This window comes from Suricata suricatta, chromosome 10 (assembly GCF_006229205.1).
Source record: "Suricata suricatta isolate VVHF042 chromosome 10, meerkat_22Aug2017_6uvM2_HiC, whole genome shotgun sequence".
Lineage (NCBI taxonomy): Eukaryota > Metazoa > Chordata > Mammalia > Carnivora > Herpestidae > Suricata > Suricata suricatta.
The window spans coordinates 124,740,951-124,759,621 of record NC_043709.1 but is presented as its reverse complement, the minus strand read 5'-3'; the positions used below and the strand labels follow the sequence as shown (position 1 = coordinate 124,759,621).

General features: G+C 46.5%; 1 protein-coding gene across 5 annotated transcripts in view; it reads right to left on the bottom strand.

The window, feature by feature from the left end:
* Positions 1-1,332: 1,332 nt before the first annotated feature.
* Positions 1,333-18,671, bottom strand: part of FAM107B (family with sequence similarity 107 member B) — a 74,303-nt gene continuing 56,964 nt past the window's right edge. Inside the window, exons 1-6 of one of the 5 annotated variants that reach the window (XM_029953886.1) lie at positions 18,009-18,160; positions 16,785-17,207; positions 15,982-16,106; positions 13,293-13,476; positions 5,048-5,198; positions 1,333-4,108 (exon numbers count right to left, since the gene is read on the bottom strand). In XM_029953886.1, coding sequence (XP_029809746.1) covers positions 3,992-4,108; positions 5,048-5,198; positions 13,293-13,420 — 396 coding nt within the window. In that variant the 5' untranslated portion in view covers positions 13,421-13,476; positions 15,982-16,106; positions 16,785-17,207; positions 18,009-18,160 and the 3' untranslated portion in view covers positions 1,333-3,991. Of the gene's footprint in view, positions 4,109-4,493; positions 4,676-5,047; positions 5,199-13,292; positions 13,477-15,981; positions 16,107-16,784; positions 17,208-18,008; positions 18,161-18,671 lie in introns of those variants that run through there. The other 4 variants (XM_029953888.1, XM_029953887.1, XR_003914288.1 and 1 more) reach the window with 4 other exon arrangements.

Below are 18,671 nucleotides of genomic sequence, written 5' to 3'. Positions count from 1 at the left end.
ACGCCACTGGTTCTCCCGGTCTCCAGGGTGCAGACACAGACGTGGAGAAGCCAGCATGTACTACCAGGTTCCGTTCGAGAGGACCAATGTGAACTCCTAATTGTTGATAGCCATAGATCAAATCCATACAAATGTGTGAATACATATTCACGCTGACACATGCAAATGTGTCCCCTAACCCTGAGGGGCCTGTGAGCAACAACACCGAGCAGCCATCAGTGTCCTCTCAAGAAACAACCCAGCGTCCTTTTTACCAGACTCTGGTTGGCAATTACCATCTTGCTAGGAGATGTAGGAACAAGTGGGGAGACATTCAAAACATCCCAGCTGATACTCAGACCGCAACGTCTCAGGAGGAAAAAAGAAAAAGTAGAAATTGTAATTGTGAAGCTACCTCATGAAGATGTTCTTTGCCGCAAGACCTTAGAGAGAAAACACTTCATTGCTCCTTATACAAGTAAATGTAAGCGTGGTAGTTCATTCTAATACTTTTTAGCTGCACTTAGCATTTTAATGTTATCAAACACTTTAATTGCTCTGTCTTTTTCACATCAATTACTATTTCCTCTAAGAAACAAACATGGGTGAGATGGGAGTTCCATTCCCCCTTGGGAATCTGCCTGGTTATTCCAAGAACGTGGCTACAGCTCCGATCGTGTTTTTGGAACCCATCTTCTGCACTGGCCTTTAGAGCTCATGCTTTACCCTTGGATGTAGGAAATCTTCACTGCCCTGAGTAAATTTGGTTTTCAAAACAGAGTGTGATACAGTTGGGTAATCAACCTGAGTAATAATTTGGGGCTGGAAAATAAAGGCACAGAGAGACTGGAATCTTCAAACTATTTTAACTAGTGGTACAGTGTGACCATGCATAAGGCTTCCCAAGGTCACCTCTGGAGGATAACATTAACTCAGCTGAATAAGCAGGATGATTTCATGGTCACACTTCACATATGTTACATGGACCAGCTCATAGCATTAAAACATGGCTCTTACCAAATATACCTCCCACTGTCCTACCAAGCTACCTAAAACTCAGAATACTTGCATCTGAAGGACTGACAGCTGCTGCTAAAATATCACCTATTTCCTACAAAAAGTAGCATGACCCTTTAGCATGAATTCATGTGACATGATGAATTCTCAGCCTGATGCACCAAGAGAGAGGACATAACTGATGGCGGGGGGTGGGGGGGTTGGGAGAAGGGGGTCAAAGAGGACAGTCACCACAGGGAAACCCTAAAACCACCTTCCACTCCTTGAAGTGAACACAGCACCCGCACCCACTTGGTTCCAGACATCCACTTCCAACAGATCAGACAAACACGGCTGCGTGGTCCAAGCGCATGGTGATTTTTATTAACAATAACTTTGGTTCTAAGAATTCCACCCTCAGTTCTGTAATACTTTCCATTAAAAACAATTGTACAAGAGCAAATACAAAAAATATTAAATTATGAAAACAAATCCATTAAGGCTCCCTTTATATATATTATATACACTCAAACGAGTCAAGGTTTCTCAGAGTAGAAGAATAAAGTCAACCGTCGCAGCTTAGAAAGCAACACCTACTTTATTACCAGGAGACTATAAAACACTGAACTATTTTAAGAAAACCACCGAGTGGAAAAATGGAGCCATTTCCGTCAAAAAGTGGCTCAAAGCACAAAACTGCCAGGGTGCTGAGGAGTCCTAGGGGTTTGGATCGTACGGTGTTAACGTGCAGAGGGGAGACTGGCGCCCTTTTAAGCTCCAGCCAGTGAGCCAAGCTCGTCCGACAGCCTCGGAGAGCCTCTTGACCTGTGCACCCCACGGTTTGGTCCTAAGACATCACTTCACCTTCCGACAAGTCTTCCGGCCAGACCTTGGGAACTCGCTACACGTAACCATGCAGGCTGGGGAGGGAGCCTGGGATGGAGATGCTTTTGTCACTTTGCTTCCCAGTGAAGAGTGGATTCTGGTTAAGTTCTAGGAACAGAGTCGGTCCTTCTAAAGGAGCCCTTCAGGGACCCTGGAGAATTCTATCAAGTGGCAGAACTGCTTCAAGGACGCGGGACTTAAGATCCAACGTCCAGTTAGGTAAAAGGCTCTGAGCTAGTCCTGAACCTTCACCTTGCAGATCTCGTCATTAGTCCACGGGCAGACACAAAGCACTCCAGTCAGCGTGCGATGAGAAACGTACTTTCAAGATGATCACGTAACATACTTTCTTCTCTCAGAAGGAAGGAGGATGAGAACAAGAGTTAGCATCCCATCCTTCAAAAGCCAACTATTACTCAGCAACATTTTATCCTCCACATTTCATGTTTTATTCAAATAATACTCACTGGTGAGAAGTCACCCACTTGGGGTGTGACCGGTGCGTCCTCTGACTGGCAGTATGCAGGGTCACTGCGTTTATCTTCACCTGGTCCACGTGAGGACTGAGTATGAAGCCCGTCAGCGATGCAAACTAAAGCATTCCCACAGAAAGCTGATTTCTACTATGCTTATTAGGCTTAAAAGCTTGAGATCCAGTTTTCTATGAGCCTTTAAAGGAGCTGTAAGAGTCTTCAAGGCAGAAATTAGTGGCTGAATCGTCTGGATGGAGAACACACTGAACCCACACAAATCCTTCCAGATCACCCCAAGTAAAATGTGCCAGCGGAAACAAAATGCATTTCGAAATGCGGGAGGATTTCGCTGCGGCCCGCCGGCGACTCCCTTCGGACAGCAAAGCTAGCTGGCGTGCGGAAGCCCGCGGCCTCTCCCTTCCCCTCAGCTTTCCTGAGACGCACACAGTAGTCACCACCGCTGCCGGAGCGGCGAAAGTGTCTTTCTTCACAAGGGGGAAAAGAAAAAAAAAAAAGCCAAGCAGTATGTGACCCTTAATCTGAAATTTCCAAAACTTGGATTCTAAGGATACTCAAACTGTACAAATGCTACCACCCTTCCCCCTAGGCCTCCAGGAGACCGACATTGTTTCACATTAAAATACCCAGACAAGTCCTCCTTGCCTGGCTCCCAACGGGAGCTTCGCCCACACTGTTCTCAAAGATTTGGACCCTCTACTTTTGACACTGAAGTTGGGTTATATGGTCTAGTTTTTACACTGCAAAGGATCAGGAGAGTGTTTCATATAAAAGGACGAGCTCGGCAAGAAATTCAAAAACAAAACAAAATCCTAATAGTTATCAAAGCGAGAACTGGGTTTATACAATGTGCCTTCCCTGAACTGGAGTGTCACTATGGAGCATTCTAGTATCAGAGAACCAAAAGCAATTAAAATATGATCAAGATGCACCTTTATGCATTTTCTGTTTCTGTGTGTTTTTAGGTATTTTTGTTTTGTTTTAGGTATTTTTGTTTCCATGTTTTTAAACCTCCTCAACCTATTTCTGAATCTTAATGCCAACAAAGGGAACAGCTGTGCTCAACATTAACATCAACATTCTCAGGCGTCAACCAAACACAGTGACAGCGGGACTACACAAGACAATCCTGGATTCTCGACAGAGAATTTACAAATACTAGATGGAACAGACCAATGCCTTTCTATGTGATCGAAATTATCCAGCAGATACCTAGAGGAAGAAACGAAACACATTTTTTTTTAGATTTTAGAAGGAGAAAGGCTCTGTGCCCCACCACACTTGGACTGGAAGAAAAACCAAGTAGTGCAATTTTTAAGAATTTATTCCAGTGTCCTCTTTCTTTTTTGCTGTTGCGGTTTCTTCATTTTTGTTTTTCTTTTAAGTCTTTGAACACAGGTTCACTTGTTCCAACTTAAGTGCTGGTCAACGTCCTTCATTTGGCGAACAGAAATTAACAGTCACAGGTCATGTATCCACCCAGATTGTAGGAAAAGCAAACCCAAATCCTTTTGAAAGTAACAATTCTCTGCTGGCTGGGGCTGTCTCCAGGGGCTTCCGCCGGAGACTAAGTGCTGCGGAGGCGCCTGCACACGGCCTCCCCGGGGGCGGGCCGGGCGCGCGGTCTCTCTGGCCGGGGCCTACGACTCCTGCGCTTGGGCCACTTCTTGGCCTGTTCTCCTGAGATTGCCTTTAACCTTCACAAACTCTGGGGTGTTTTCTTGTTCTTCTTGCAATTTCTGCTTCTCAAGTTCATGCTAAATGAAATTCAGAAACAGGAAAATTATTTACAGAATGAGAGGCTTTTCGAAACACTCCTCCTCTTTCCAAAGTCCCCAAGGCCTTCATTTCCCAGTGGAAGCAATTCTCTCCCGGGCTCCACCTCCGTGTACGGTCGGACAGACACGTGCAGGCCCTGGGGGGCGTCCTGCGTGGGAGCAGCAGTCCCCCGGGTGGTCCTACCAGCAATACCAAAAACGAAAACCCCCAAATCAAGGCTAAAGAAACTGGATCCCGAGACCAACGTGAGGCTGACTGTCACTCGACTGCCTGAGCGCCCCAGGGCTCAGCTGTGAGTCCAGCGGTACTCCGTGGTTTGGGCCGTGCCTCCTGAATCCTCATCTTTACCTTAGTTCAACGCACCTTAGCCCGTTCGCTACATTCTGTCTCTATTTTCCTTCTGTGGAATAAGCATTTACATCGGACACGTCTGGTAAATTCTGCTTGTTCCAACATCCTTATTTCCTCAGGACAGAAGAGATCACTTTTGAGATGAGTCAACCAGAAAAAGTCAAATCCTGCATGCTCTCCCTTATTTGTGGAATCTAGGAAAACCAGAACTGTAAACGCAGGGAGTAAAATGGTGGCTGGCAGGAGCTGGGCAAATGGGAGATGTTGGTCAGGGGTATGAACTTGCAACCAGTAGGGAACTAATACCCAGCACGTGATCACAGTCAACGAAACTACACTATGAACACAAACGCGCTAAGTGACTAGACCTTTAGCTCCCGCCCTAAGGAACGACGCCTGCGTGGTGGGACCGAGGTGCCGGCTAACGCCTCGGAGGCACACACGCGGCGATATAAACGCACCAAGACAGCGCGCTGTCCACCTTACGCACGCGCACCGCTGAACGTCACAACGTCACATGGGTCCGGAAAAAGGACAAAGACAGCTTTCACCTCAGTCACTCTCACCTGCTCCAGCTTCTGCTGCCGTTTTAACAGTTCTATTTCCAAGTCCGATTTCTTCTTTTGTGCTTCTTCTTCTTTCTGCTTTATCACTTGATCTCGTTTTCTCTTTTCCATCACTTTTTGCAGTTCTGGCTTATTCTGAGGGGCAAGACCCCTGCAAAAATAAATAAATAAATAACCAAGTTAGAAAGTCTTAACCTAAAAACAACAATAAAAACAGAACAAAAGTTTTAATCCAATGGACACAAGCTTCATGAAGAGAAATTCAAGGTGTCAGCGACAGAAAAGGGGCTTGCTGACTGAGCAGCACTACTAGGAGGCCTACCAACAATCAGTCACCCTGGGTGCTGTCAGAAACTCACGAGCATGAAAGAGAGACAACAACTTCAAAGAGTAAGCACAATGCATTCATTCAATAAAAATGTACTGAGCACCTACTGTGTGCCAAATACTAGGCTATGTAAAAGTTAGTGGTTTGGAGTGGGGAAGGCCAGAATAGCATGCTCATTCAATGGGTATTATGATCGCTTATGATGATGATGGAGACGGAGAAGATGGAGATGGAGACAGTGATGGAGAAGACAGAAATGACAGAGAAGAGGAGAACATGGATGACAGAAGATGATGAAGGTGATGGAGATAACAGACATGGAGAAGGCAATCATAGATTACAGAGACAGAGATGATGGGGATGGAGATGACACATGAGAACAGAGATGATGGAGATACACAGAATATGAGGTACCTCCACCTGAGTTTTAGGAAAGCCTTTCCAAGATGGAGCTCCAATCCCACATACTAAATACAGCCTAGAATCCGGTGCCTGGGTGGCTCAGTTGGTTAAGTATTTGAATCTTGGTTTCACTTAAGGTCACAATCTCATGGTTCATGAGATCGAGCTGTGTGCTGACAGCATGGAGACTGCTTGGGATTCTCTCTCTCCCCTTCTCTCTGCCCCTAACCTGTTCTCTTTCTCTCTCTCAAAATAAATAAATATTAAACATTAAACACATATACATATATACATACATACACATATTGCCTAGATTTAGGCTAGCACAGAAATTTAAACAGTAAAATGGCCCTGGACCCCTCCTTCCAAAATTCTCAAATTTGTCATAGGGGTCTTGTATATCTGAAGATTTCATCACTACTGGGGGGCATGGCCCCCAAGAATTCTGATCCCCTGACTCCCAGTGCCCCACACAGAGGAACTGCTTCAGATACGCAGTACAGAAATCAGGCTTCCGGGAAATTTTACATTTCTAAGAGATAAGTCAGGCTGCCTTCTTTTCAGATGGGGAGAAACAAAACCAAACTTTAGACCATTCCCTGCACCCAAAATGTTTGGGGTAAGTCATTAGGTGGAAATTCTATGTTTAACTCTTAGCTAGGACATTCCTGGTTTCTATTTTTCTACCATTTCCTTAAAATGTCTTCAGTCCAGGCTTTCCAAGGTGCTGGCTCTGCCAGCCACCTTCTCCGGTCTTCCTTCTCTCTTTAGCAAGTCTCCGCTAGCTCTCAAGTAATCTCAACTTGATACTCACATTCACTAAGAGCATTACAAATAAAACGGAAACAAACCACGGAACAGGAAGAACACTGTCCATTTCAGGCAGCACAGGGTGTAAGTGATGGTGGGCGTACTCACACTCACGTGTCCACACACACGCACGCACCTGCCCTACAGGGACCCAGGCTTTTCTGGGCAGCAGGAAGAGCGCTACCGCATCAACCCAGGCCTGCGATGGGCCCACGCACCTTCTGGTCCTGCCGACAGCGACTGCTAGTCCGTAACTCAGGAATGTCTACCTCAGTGGTGGTTCTCTAAACTGTTTCAATCAGCCCCTGTGTCTCAGCAGCTACAAGTCATCTGAGAAACTGTTAAATAACAATTTCCAAAGTGCAGGCTCTGGTTGCAAGAAACTCAACAACACACTCCTCTCAATGTCTTTCAAGTTCACACTATCTCATCTGCACACGAATCCTCAGCTTCACACTTCTTCATTTATCTAGCTATCATTTTTTAAGATTCTGGCATCTCTCCTATCTACATTTTTAAAATCACAAATGTTTCAAAGTTGTTGTTTACCAGAGTAAAGATTAGTAGATTCCACACTATAGATAAAGGATGCACAGTCAAAATAATATATGTAACTTCCCTTCCCCAATTTTCATTAGAATGTTTAGTAAAAAAGAATGAAAAACATTGATTCAGCCACAAAAAAAAAAAAAGAAGAAGAAGAAGAAACAAAGGAGACGAGTTACTTCTGTGATTTAATTAGTGTGTTTACAGTTTTTAGCACCTTATGATGAGGGCGCTGGGTGGCTCAGTTGTTTGACCATCGACCGTTGGTTTCAGTTCAGGTCATGGTCTCACGGTTTTGTGGGTTTGAACCCCACGTCAGTCTCCATGCTGGCTGTGTAGAGTAGAGCCTTCTTGGGATTCTCTCTCTCTCCCTTTCTCTCTGCCCCTCCGCAACTCACACTACCTCTGTCTCTCTCAAAATAAATAAACTTAAAAATGAAGATTAAAAAAAATATGATGTTGACATAAAGTATCAAGGGACTGTTCTGGAAATTAAGTATTAAGTGTGATTAAAAACTGCTTATGGTACTTTGCTCACAATAAATGTAAGTGCACCCAAGCACAGGAAAATATGTCTGTAATAATCTGAGTAAAGGCCCACTCAGTGCCATGACTATTAAAGAGCCTCAGTACGAAACCACAGGCAGAATTAAGGGATTTAAATTTTAGGATTAAGAATTTAGCTATCTGCATATTAAATTTCAAACATTTTCCTTTGCCTTTATTTCACTGGAAAAATTAACCTCAACGGCTATTAAATTCTGCTGGATTATGCAAAGGACGCTGAACAACCGTGATGTAGGAACACCAAGCCGGCCTTCTGCGGCAGCCTACAAAATGGGTTTAGCTAATATCCAGTATTCATTTTCTAGTCAAAGATTTTAAACAATGGCAGCAGTAAGATAAAATATTTAGCCACAGGAAGCTCAGGGAAATGGTACTTATCTGATAAATGTTCTGCACTTCCAGCAGTCAAAAAGTCATGCAAATTTAGTTAATATTTTATTACAGAAGATTGCTTCACTTTCTGTGCTGAATGGAAAAAGTCGAGCACTGCCCACAGGACTCTGAGCGGAGAGCTGGGTCAGACTGCAGACAGGGCCCAGAGACGGAACACGCCTCTCCCAATCCCGTCGACAACAGGGCCAGTCTCTGCATGAGAACAGCTAGTTTCTTTTTAATCAATTCTGACAGATATAATTAACAAGTACTTTCAATTCCTTCATGATTGACAGGTGCTCAAGTCCTGATGGCTTTGAACCCCTCGACACCAACAGTTATTTCTGAGTCTGGTTCCTGTGACTATAACGTGACAGAAGGCACCTGAGACCATTTTTAATTAGTGCTTTTTGAAAAAAAAAAAGAAGTTAGGTAACATATATATCCATATATGTAAGAGTAAAAGTAAAAGCACACGTAAACTCTCCCTGTGAAGCAAATCCAGGGAGCAGCACGTTCACTGTATTCTGTGTGGTTAGAACTGTACAGGGTCGAGTCCTTGCCCCACAACCGCTCCCCATTCCTGCCCCCAGAGATAACTAAGACTTCGGTCTGTCCTCTTCCAGACTTCCCACGGCCTCTTCCACATTCTTCTGAACACCTGCCTAAGACGTCTCCACCGCAGTGGGGAGTGCCCATGCCCTCCAAGACAGGCTCCCACAACGCGCCTTTCCACCACTAGTGATGAAATGTACAGGCAACTTCTGAAGGTACGTTTCTCATTTCATATAAACCACTGATACATGGAGGGGCAGACTGGAAGGGTCTATATTCATTCACTCCACCCTCACCTCGGACACATAAAACCCACACAGGTGCAATCCCTCCCTCCCCACCTGGGAGAGGATGGAGCCGGAGGCACGGAGGCACGGGCTGCCTCACACCCTAAGGGAACAGCTCCCCTACCCACCCAGCCTGACCTCTCCTGGCCTTTCTTCCTAGGGTGGAGGGGTTGGGTTGTATTTGGGTTTCAAGCCCTTGATCTTTAATCTTGGCATCTTCTGGTTTGACCTGTCTTTATCTACATTTTTGGCTTGAACCATTTCGACCTGCATGGATTCTAAATGCAAATACGTCTAACTCAACTTCCCGTATTTTTTCCCATGTGGTACAGCAACAAGTATTTATTGGGGAACTATTTGTCCAGCAAAGCATGTAAAATGAACATCAACGAAAATCACATGAAATTGGAAACTGCTGACTTGAAGGTACAAGCCAAAGAACCAATTTTAGAGAGGTGTTTAAGTGATTGGATATTCTATGTTTGTGGCCAAAAGTACTCTGTAGAGAAGAGAGAATCTCAAATATCCCTATATTTCTAAGGCCTCCCAACAGCTCCTTTTTCTTTTCTTTTCTAATTTCCATGTTTGAGAGAGAGTGCGTGAGGGAAGGGCACAGAGAGGCAGGTGGGGAGGGGGCAGAGGGTCCGAAGCAGGCTCTGTGCTTCGATCGCTATTCCCATTTTACAGCAGCAACCCTGATGTGGGGCTCAAACTCATAAACAGTGAGCTCATGACCGGACTGAACTCAGATGCTCAATCGACTGAGCCACCCCAGTGTCCCAACACTCATCTGTCAACTACAAGAAGTCACGCCTCTTGAAATCTGCCTCTTTCAGCCATTGGGAACACCTACAGAACCTGAGAAGCTGACCAAAGGTCTTCAAAATCATACCTACTGGCAGACAGTAACCAGATCAAAAATCAAAGACATCTAATCTAAAACTGAGCCAGGTCTGAAAGACGGTAGAGGAGAATTACATCCTTGAAACGGTGTAGGTTTCAGAATTAAAATATCTGTGAGTATTTGTTTTCCTAAACAGTGACTCTGTTTTTATCTTATGATCTCTAAAATGTAACCTGAAAGACTCTGTGAACGTACTGCTCCTGGGTTTTGAGCCAAACTTGTGCCTAAACAGAGCAAAGGTACAGGTCCCCATGGAATGCTGACTTCGTGCTGATCTCATTTCTGTCTCCCTCTCTTTTCTCTGCTTTTTTTTTCTGAGTTATACTATTACTCTATATGGTTTATCTGTATGAACTGCTTTTTATTCTATGTTTATTCTCTGAGTTTTCTTGTATTTACATTTCAAATTATGGTAACCCCAAGATAAAACATACTGGGTTACTGGAAAGATCACTGGTTAAGATAAAATACGGGAAAGGTCCTTTACAAACTGTAGAAAAGGAAGCAGACTTTCATTGTGATTCAAGCCAATAACCAAGTACAATTACCCTTTAACCAAATATATATATTATCCATCTGAAACTTCCTATCATTTGGCACGAAAATTTAAAAATAAAAACCCCAGGCTCTAATAAGTATATATGGTAGAAGATGAATCAGAAAAGAAACTGCTTGAGATGTTTTCACTCCATGAACCAACTGTATTTCTAATCAGAGGACCCCACTCAAACTAAGATCTTATCTTGAAAAACCTGAAAACACAGGATGAGATACATGCGTTGGATTTTGAAACCCACCTTCCTCCCTTTTTGTTCTTTTTTCCCCCCGCTATTGATATACTTCAAAAGCCAGGCCAGAGCCCTTCAGAGAAAAAGGTTCCGGAAAAGCAATGCAAATTTCCAGAAGATGCTCCACAGGAGATAGAACATGGAGGGGACTGAGCATTTATTATTTTTAATTTATTTTCTTTAATGTTTGTTTATTTTTGAGAGAGAGAATGAGAACAAGAGCGTGCACGAGCAGGAGAGGAGAAGAGAGGGAGGGAGACACAGAACCCAAAGCAGGTTCCAGGCCCTGAGCTGTCAGCACAAAGCCCAACTTGGGGCTGAAACTCACAAACCATGAGATACATCATGACCTGAGCCGAAATCGCTCAACAAACTGAGCCACACAGGCGCCTCGAGGTGAGCATTTATTATGTGCCAGTCATTTTAACAGGTATTCAGACCTGTTGTTTTTTTTAACTAGGCTCCATGCCAACCACAGAGACCAACCTGGAGCTTCAACTCACAATCCTAAGATCAAGACCTAAGCTAAGATCAAGAGTCGGACGCTTAACCAACTGAACCACCCAGGTGGCCCGATTTCATTTTTTAATTAAATGTTTTTATTTATTTTTGAAAGAGAGAGAGAGAGAGAGAGAGCACGAGTGGTGGAGGGGCAGAGAGAGAGGGAGACACAGGAACCCAAGCAGGCTCCAGGCTCTGACCTGTAAGCACAGAGCCCGATGCAGAACTTGAACTCACAAACCATGAGCTGAAATCATGACAAAGTCGGACACTCAACCAACTGGGCCATCCAGGCGCCCCATCCTCTATTTAATTTTTATAAGAAGGATATTTTTATCCCCCATTTTATAGATGAAGAAACCTATCTCAGGAAGGAGGGCCTTGTCCAAGGTCATAAAGGCAGGTCAAGTTAAATGGCAAACCAGGATTTAGGTGATTTCACTCTAATCTCAGAGCAACATCCTCTCAACACCATGGTACCTGACCGAACACCAGCATTCTCCCGGGCCCGGCTAAAGAGTCAGCTGTGTACACAAGGAAAAGAAATCATGGGTCAAAGAAAGTCAGAAAGTGCCTAGAATTTTCTAGAAAGTGCCTATTCCAGAAAATTTGGCACCAGATTTGACTGTACAAACTTATATGTTTTAGATATAACCCAGGGTGCTAGGTACTTTTGTGTGGAATAATTTGTAGGCTATTATTCAGAGAACAATTCTGTCAATTTTGGCTTTACCTTTGCCTCTCTCCTGACTTGGAGCCTTTTCACAGATATAACAGAAGAACAAAACAAAACCACATAAAACAAAAACAGTTTGGGCCAGAATGTCTCTTACTAGAGATCAACCCTACTCCCACTTCACAGATAAGGGAACTGAGGTCCAAGAAGTACAATCAGCAAACCAGTTAGTGGTGACTGCTAACTCTTTGGAGCACAATAACCTTTTGATCTTTCTCCCAAGATGCAGGCATCATTTCCCAGATAAGACTGCCTTCAAACTCTGTGGTCTATGTAAGAACCTACATAATTCTGTTTTGCTTTGGGCATGATGTCAATTCTATATGTTTTTTCTTTTAGTGACAAAGATGGCTAGAAACTAAGCACTTATTCAGAAGGGATCGACCTTGCATTCAGTTTAACCAGCATGGATCTAAGAGCATACTGGTGCACGCGGGTAATGCGATGGTGGGGGGGGGGGGGTTTCTATTCCCAGTCTGGAGAAAGGGTGGATTTATAGTGAATTCCTAAACAGGAGTTAAGAATTCTGGAAGGGGTGCACTAGAGAAGGAGAACAACCCCTATCATCTCTTCACATTTTTTGATTTTTAAATCAGGCCTTCCTGCTAAAGCACGACCCTGTTGCTTAGCGTGGCCTATCTGTCCTTCAGTCTAGTGGGGAGCTAACGGGCCGAGGAAGAGCGGGGCAACGGACAGCCGTGTGGTCCCACAATTAAGACCAACAGTTTCATTCAGAAGATCCGAGAAGAGCTCTAAAGGAAGCTTGATGCTTTTAAATAAAGTAAGGAATCTCGTGTTCTAATAAATAAAAGCGATTGTGTATCTTCAGCCCTCCTGGTCAACTGGCCCTGCCCAGAATCACTTAAAAAGCAGACCACACCAACCCAACATCCAAAGTTTTAACAGCATTCACGGAGCACACTGTCTACAAAGAAGATAAAAAGTAAATGTTTTCTCCTCTCCAAAAATAAATAAATAAATAAAAATGAAGATAGTAATCATTTAAAATGTTACTTAAAAGAAAAAAGAACGATTTCCTGTCTATTATTAGATTGAGGTGGTTCTAGAGTCTTCTCCCTACCACTCACAAAGGCTAAAGCACGCACTACTTACATCTGATTCCCACACTTCCCCATATGTAACGGGCAAATTCAGAATTTTCACAAATCTAAGAAATCTAGGAAATAATATTCCTCTTCAACTTACAATACTCTCTTTTATCCTTAAATCAATCCCCTCACATCCAAATTCTAAAGCAGGTGTCTATTTTCGAAGGGGACACAGTTCTGCAGAATGCGGAGTCACACGTGTGGACATGACTTTACGGGGGGGGGGGGACTCAAGGACACTAGAAGGAACAAGGCAGCCTTAAATACCATCAGGAAAGGAAAGGAAACCATCTCTGAGGCCGAAGTCCACAGAGGCAAACTGCACAAGAAGCCACTGTACCTTTTTTGATTCATGAGAAGTTCCCTGTGAAGATCCTGATGGTTGCGGGATGTTTTGACAGGATTGACTAGCTTCTGAGGCCGAATTAGTTCCGGATTGTCATCTTCCATGTAGTCTGGCTCAGCCATGATGTTCCTTGGAATGAGACAGACGTCCTTGAGGTCAGGGTCCTCAGACGGGCTGTCTGAAAGAGAAAGGTGACGTGGTCTCTGGTCTTTCCTGCTGACACGTGCCACCACCCCCACCCCAGACCCACTTTGCAGCTTCACGGAAACCTCCTCTGAGTCTTCATGAAAGCAGCAGGCAGAGCACAAGAGCCACAACAATGGCCATGGCTTTTGGGGTGACTAATGCAAAGGGGACCCCCGACCTGATTCTGGTCACTACTGCTCATACTTTGAGTTTCAGGTCACACAGGATGCTTCCTGCCAACATGTCTAAAGACCAGCTTAACCCCATAGCAAGTACTGGGACAGCAGACCAGGGTCCTTCGTTGCTTCTTTCAGCGCCCCCCCTCCCCGACCTGAAATGAATGCATACCAGGCAGTCTGCGGCCCCTGACACCCATCAAGGCTTCGAGGCTTCTGGAACGCAGAGCACTGTCCCTGCCATTGCCACTGGCCGGGGTCTCCTCTCCCCTTACGTGAGCACCCAGCTCCCAGTCTCCGCTCCCTTCTCACATGTCACCTTCCAGGAGAGGTCTGACCTCTCTCTACTGGCCCCCACCTCTGCCCTGCTGGCGGTCCTGCAGAGTCTGCTTCTTGGTCAATAGCTCTCAAAAGCAAATGCTCCTGAGGATTTTGTCTTACCCACCCCCCTCCGGCTGCCCTACAACAGTGCCAGGAAGGAAGGGAAGAAGGAAGGAAAGACAGGGAGAATCCTCTGCAGCAAGAACGTGTCTGTGCAGGGTCTCAGCGAGGAGGGCAGGCGGAAACTCCGCGGAATGCCTGGGCAGGGTCACACAGCCTTGCTGGGATCCACCTCCTGATCCGTAAAGTGCAAGGACAGAGGACGATCCCTCCCCTCCCCCACCCCCAACCCTGTGTTCAAGTCTAGCCGTACATTCTACCATTCAAGGGGTGTTTCCTCCCCAGTAAGAGATGCTCAGGGCATAGGCCCCCCCACCGACATCCCTGTGGCTAGGTGGGGGCAGTGTGTGACACATAGTGGGCACTCCACGAACATTCGTGATATTTAATGAGGTGGAAGAACAAACTCGGTGAAGGCAAGAATGGGGGGGGGGCAGGCCAGCTGAGCAGCTCACTGGAAGCTGCCTCGGGTCTATCTGGCAGGCACTCAATCGCTGTAGACCCCTAGGCACTTTGGTGCTGACCTCAATCCTGCTCCCCTGCCCCCAGTACAAATCTGGCCAATATTTCCAGATAATTAACATGCCATTTTATGCTTCCTGCCCTTATATGATGACTTTATTTTTCAAACCAAAAATGAGATGCAGCGCCTCACTACAGTGCAGTATTTGATGCTGGGCCTTCCCCTGAAAGTCCAGAGAACATGCTGACTAATTCTCTGGCCAGTTGGATGTCCCAAGATGCAACAGTGACCACAGAACAGGCCAAGGTTGGGGGGGAAGAGCTGCACGTGCAGGGGCTCACCCCCAGTATGGCCACCTGCCCCCACCTCTCCAGGGACACTGAGAGAACCATCCCCGGCCCCCCCCCCCCCCGCCCCCCACCCCCCGGCGCCCTCAGGGCCCAGCAGTGGTGCAGATGTGCTTCCGCAGTGAAATGCAACACGGAGGAGCCGTGGGTTTCTGCCTCTTCCCCCGGAGCCAGAACCACTTCTTTTACAGTTCTGAATCCCCGAGTCCAGCAAAGCACCTGGCACATGGCAGAAGCTGAATAAATGCTGAACTAAAATCAAATCTGGTCTGAACTGAAAGAGTGGAGAGGTCTTCCAGGAGCAAGCTCCTCGACAGAAGACAAGTTTCGTCTTTATTTCTGCCCATGACATCAACCTGCCGAGCAAGCTTGAAGTCAGAGTGTGTGTATATACACACAGCAGGCAGGACGAAGGGAGGAGAGAACCCACGGCGTTGTCTCCATGGACTCTGGGCGCAGGGGTGAGGGGGCAAGCAGTGGAAAAGGATAAAGATGTGTTTTTAACGAGAAATTTTAAAACTGGGTCCACTGGCAGTCAGTTACAAGCAGAAGTTCTGCTCTCGCGGTCATGAAGAGGCTTTCCGAACCCTGAACTATCCCAAGCCACTGTTGTGCTCGTCCACACCCAAGGGGAAAAGACCACGTGTGCGCCTGGCAACAACCCAATGAGCAGAGAACTAGAATCTTCACTTTGCAAACAATAAAGTGGGGAAGCAAAAAGTAAATAACTTGTCTATACTAATATCACTAGTAATGGGAAGCTCAAACTAAAATGAGGTCTCTGGTCTCAAAACGTGTTCTACCAAATTTGCTATTTTTATAGCAAAATCTTTTTAAGATTAATATCAAAATGAAGAGGTTAAAATCCAAAGAATAAATAAGTCAACTAAAGTATGAAGACTGTGGATGCATTCGTGTAGATAGTTTACGTTTAACGGCATAACTGAGGCTCAGAATTACTGAACATGGAGACGTACTAACAGTTTACACCAAATATTCCTTGAACACTGCAGGCACAGATCCCTTAGGTCAGAATGCCCACACCCTGCACTGACTGGAGGATTACAAACCTGGCACCGGCGAGTCAAGGAGCCCGTCGCGGCCAGCCTGGCTTCAATACGCTGCCCACACCAGAGCGTGCTCTTCGGTTGAAATGTGAAACGTCCCACACACACCTCTGTGTGGCCCCGGAGGTCTTCAAAAGCCAAGAGCAGTTCCGTTCTTGTTAATGAGTAGATAAAGTAACAGGATCTATAAAAGGCTCTGTTTCTCTGATCTAAAACATGGATACTCTCCATGACACTGAATCAAAACAGGTGACAGTCTCCTCAGGTCAGTATCACCTAGGGGAAGGGGAGCCCTGTGGACACGGGGAAGAAGGGACAGAGGGAAGAGCTCCTACAAAGGCCACAAAGCAGGAATGTGCCTGGTTGGGGGGGGTGGGTATGAGGAGCATCAAGGAAACCAGCAGGGATGGAGGAGTGAGTGTCGGTGACGCAGGCGGGGAGGGGTGAGGCGTCACAAGGAATTTAAGGGCCACCATAAGGACTCGTGGCCTGTTCTCTGGAGACAGTGGAAAAGCTGTTCAGGGCTTCTAGCAGAGAAGTGACCAGACCTCATTCCTATTTTTTTTAATCTTGATTTTACTTTTTTGCCATCTATAATTATTTCTTGAAATATAATTTATTATCAAATTGGCTAACATACAGTGTGTACAGTGTGCTCTTGGTATTGGGGGTAGATTCCCGTGGTTCATCGCTTACATACACCCAGTGCTCATCCCAAGTGCCCTCCTCAATGCCCATCACCCTGTCACCCTCTCCCCTACCCCAATCACCCCTCAGTTTGTTCTCTGTATGTAAGAGTCTCTTACGGTTTTAAAAGACCACTGCAGTTACTGAGTTTAAAACAGCAGCAGCAGGCAGGGAAAGAACTGGGCAGGAACAGTGACGCGGGTGACACATGGGTTAGACCAGGACGGCTGCAGTGCAGGTGGGAGGTCAGAAGGGTCAGGACAGGCGCTGACTGGAAAGCCTCTGGGGAGTCCTGAAGGACTGGACGGGAGGCGGGAGAGGCACGGGAGAATCGCGGGGGCCTCCAAGGCGCCTGGCCTGAGCTACAAGGTCAGCGCTGTCGTGCAGGGAGTCTGCGAGTGGAGCTGGACGTGCAGAGCTTGATGTAGCAGCTGGACAGATGTCCAAGCGGTGACAGTAAGACGGCAGCTGGACAGATGTCTAAGCGGTGACAATAAGACGGCAGCTGGACAGACGTCTAAGCGGTGACAGTAAGACGGCAGCTGGACAGATGTTTAAGCGGTGACAGTAAGACGGCGAAGGCCGTCGGTGCTCAAACGCTGGCTGACTCTGTCCTTTGCCTCACTGATCGGACCCCACAGCCTCTCGCCTGGCCCCCCTCCCTCCCCCCCTCCCCCCGACCCTCCGTTCCCACTATTCCTGCAAGCAGAGGCAAAGAGGGTGCTCACTCCCAGCCCCTCCTGGATGTCAGCGCCGGGGTACAGCCACACCTCGGGCCTCGGTGCCACAATGGAGGCAGAGCTTTCAGTGTGCAGAATGCAAAAGGCTCTGGGTCCAAATCTAAGAAACGAGCCCTAGCTTGGAATTTTCTTCTGATTCCTCTCTAGCTTTGGTATCCAGGAAATGCTGCTTCTCCCAGGGGAGCAGGGCGGTAAGGTGGGCCTCGGCCTGTCCCCGACTGGACTGAGGCAGACACTGTGCTGCACACGAAGGTGCAGACTTTCCCTTCAACTCTTTCTCCCTGGTTTGCCCTTTTGCACAACGGGGGCCACGACAGGGGACACGGAGGCGCCTTAACCTGAGTCAAGTGTGGCCTGGGCCCTGCCTGTGGACCAGGCTAAAGGAGTCCTTGTGGCCCCTCACGGAGTAGAACACACCAGGGTCTGGGAAAAGGTCACCTAGCAGGGTGAGCCCTGGGGGTGAACCGGCAGGGCGCGACCTCTGTGAATCTCTGGTACTCATGGCGGTGGTGGTGGCTACAGAAGGATCTGGGTCTGCATTCTGGCCACTTCTCAGTGACTTTCTACCCTCGAGCCAAGACCAACATATGGAATGTAAATTACCTTCTTATTCAACTTTCTCCCGCCTGTCAACCATCTTCCTCATCGCTACTAAGCAATGGTGATGGAAATTGTCATTCGGATCCTAAAGGAACGCTTTCATTTCACAGATCCCATCCTCCAGTTAAACTGAAATAGGGGCTGCTGGGTGGCTCAGTTGGTTAAGTGACACGCTCAATTCCAGCTCAGGTCATGATCTCATGCTTTGTGAGGTCAAGCCCCGCATTGGGCTTTGTGCTCACAGCACAGAGCCTGCTTGGGATTCTCTCCCTCTGTCTCTGCCCCTCCTTTGCTTATTGACTCTCTCAAAATAAATAAACTTAAAGAAAAGTTTTTTAACTGAAAGGAACACTTACTGCTCCCCAAATGTTTACGTTCCCCTGCCTTCCTGCCCGGCGCGCCTCTGCCAGCACCATTTGCTCCAGCAGAGATGCTGGTGCTCTTCAGGTACCTAGCCCTGAAGTCACTTTCACTCATCCCTTCAGATCCAGATGAATGTCACATCTTCAAGCCACCTCTCCTAATTCGCCAGCTGTGATTGAATTCTCGGACTTCTCAACCCCACAGGAATTTCCTTTGCTCTCTTTCCCTAATAGACACCGATCCCCACCTTTTTTACAGTAGTGTGTACGTAAATCATCATTTCTTTGCTGCAAAGACTGCGTC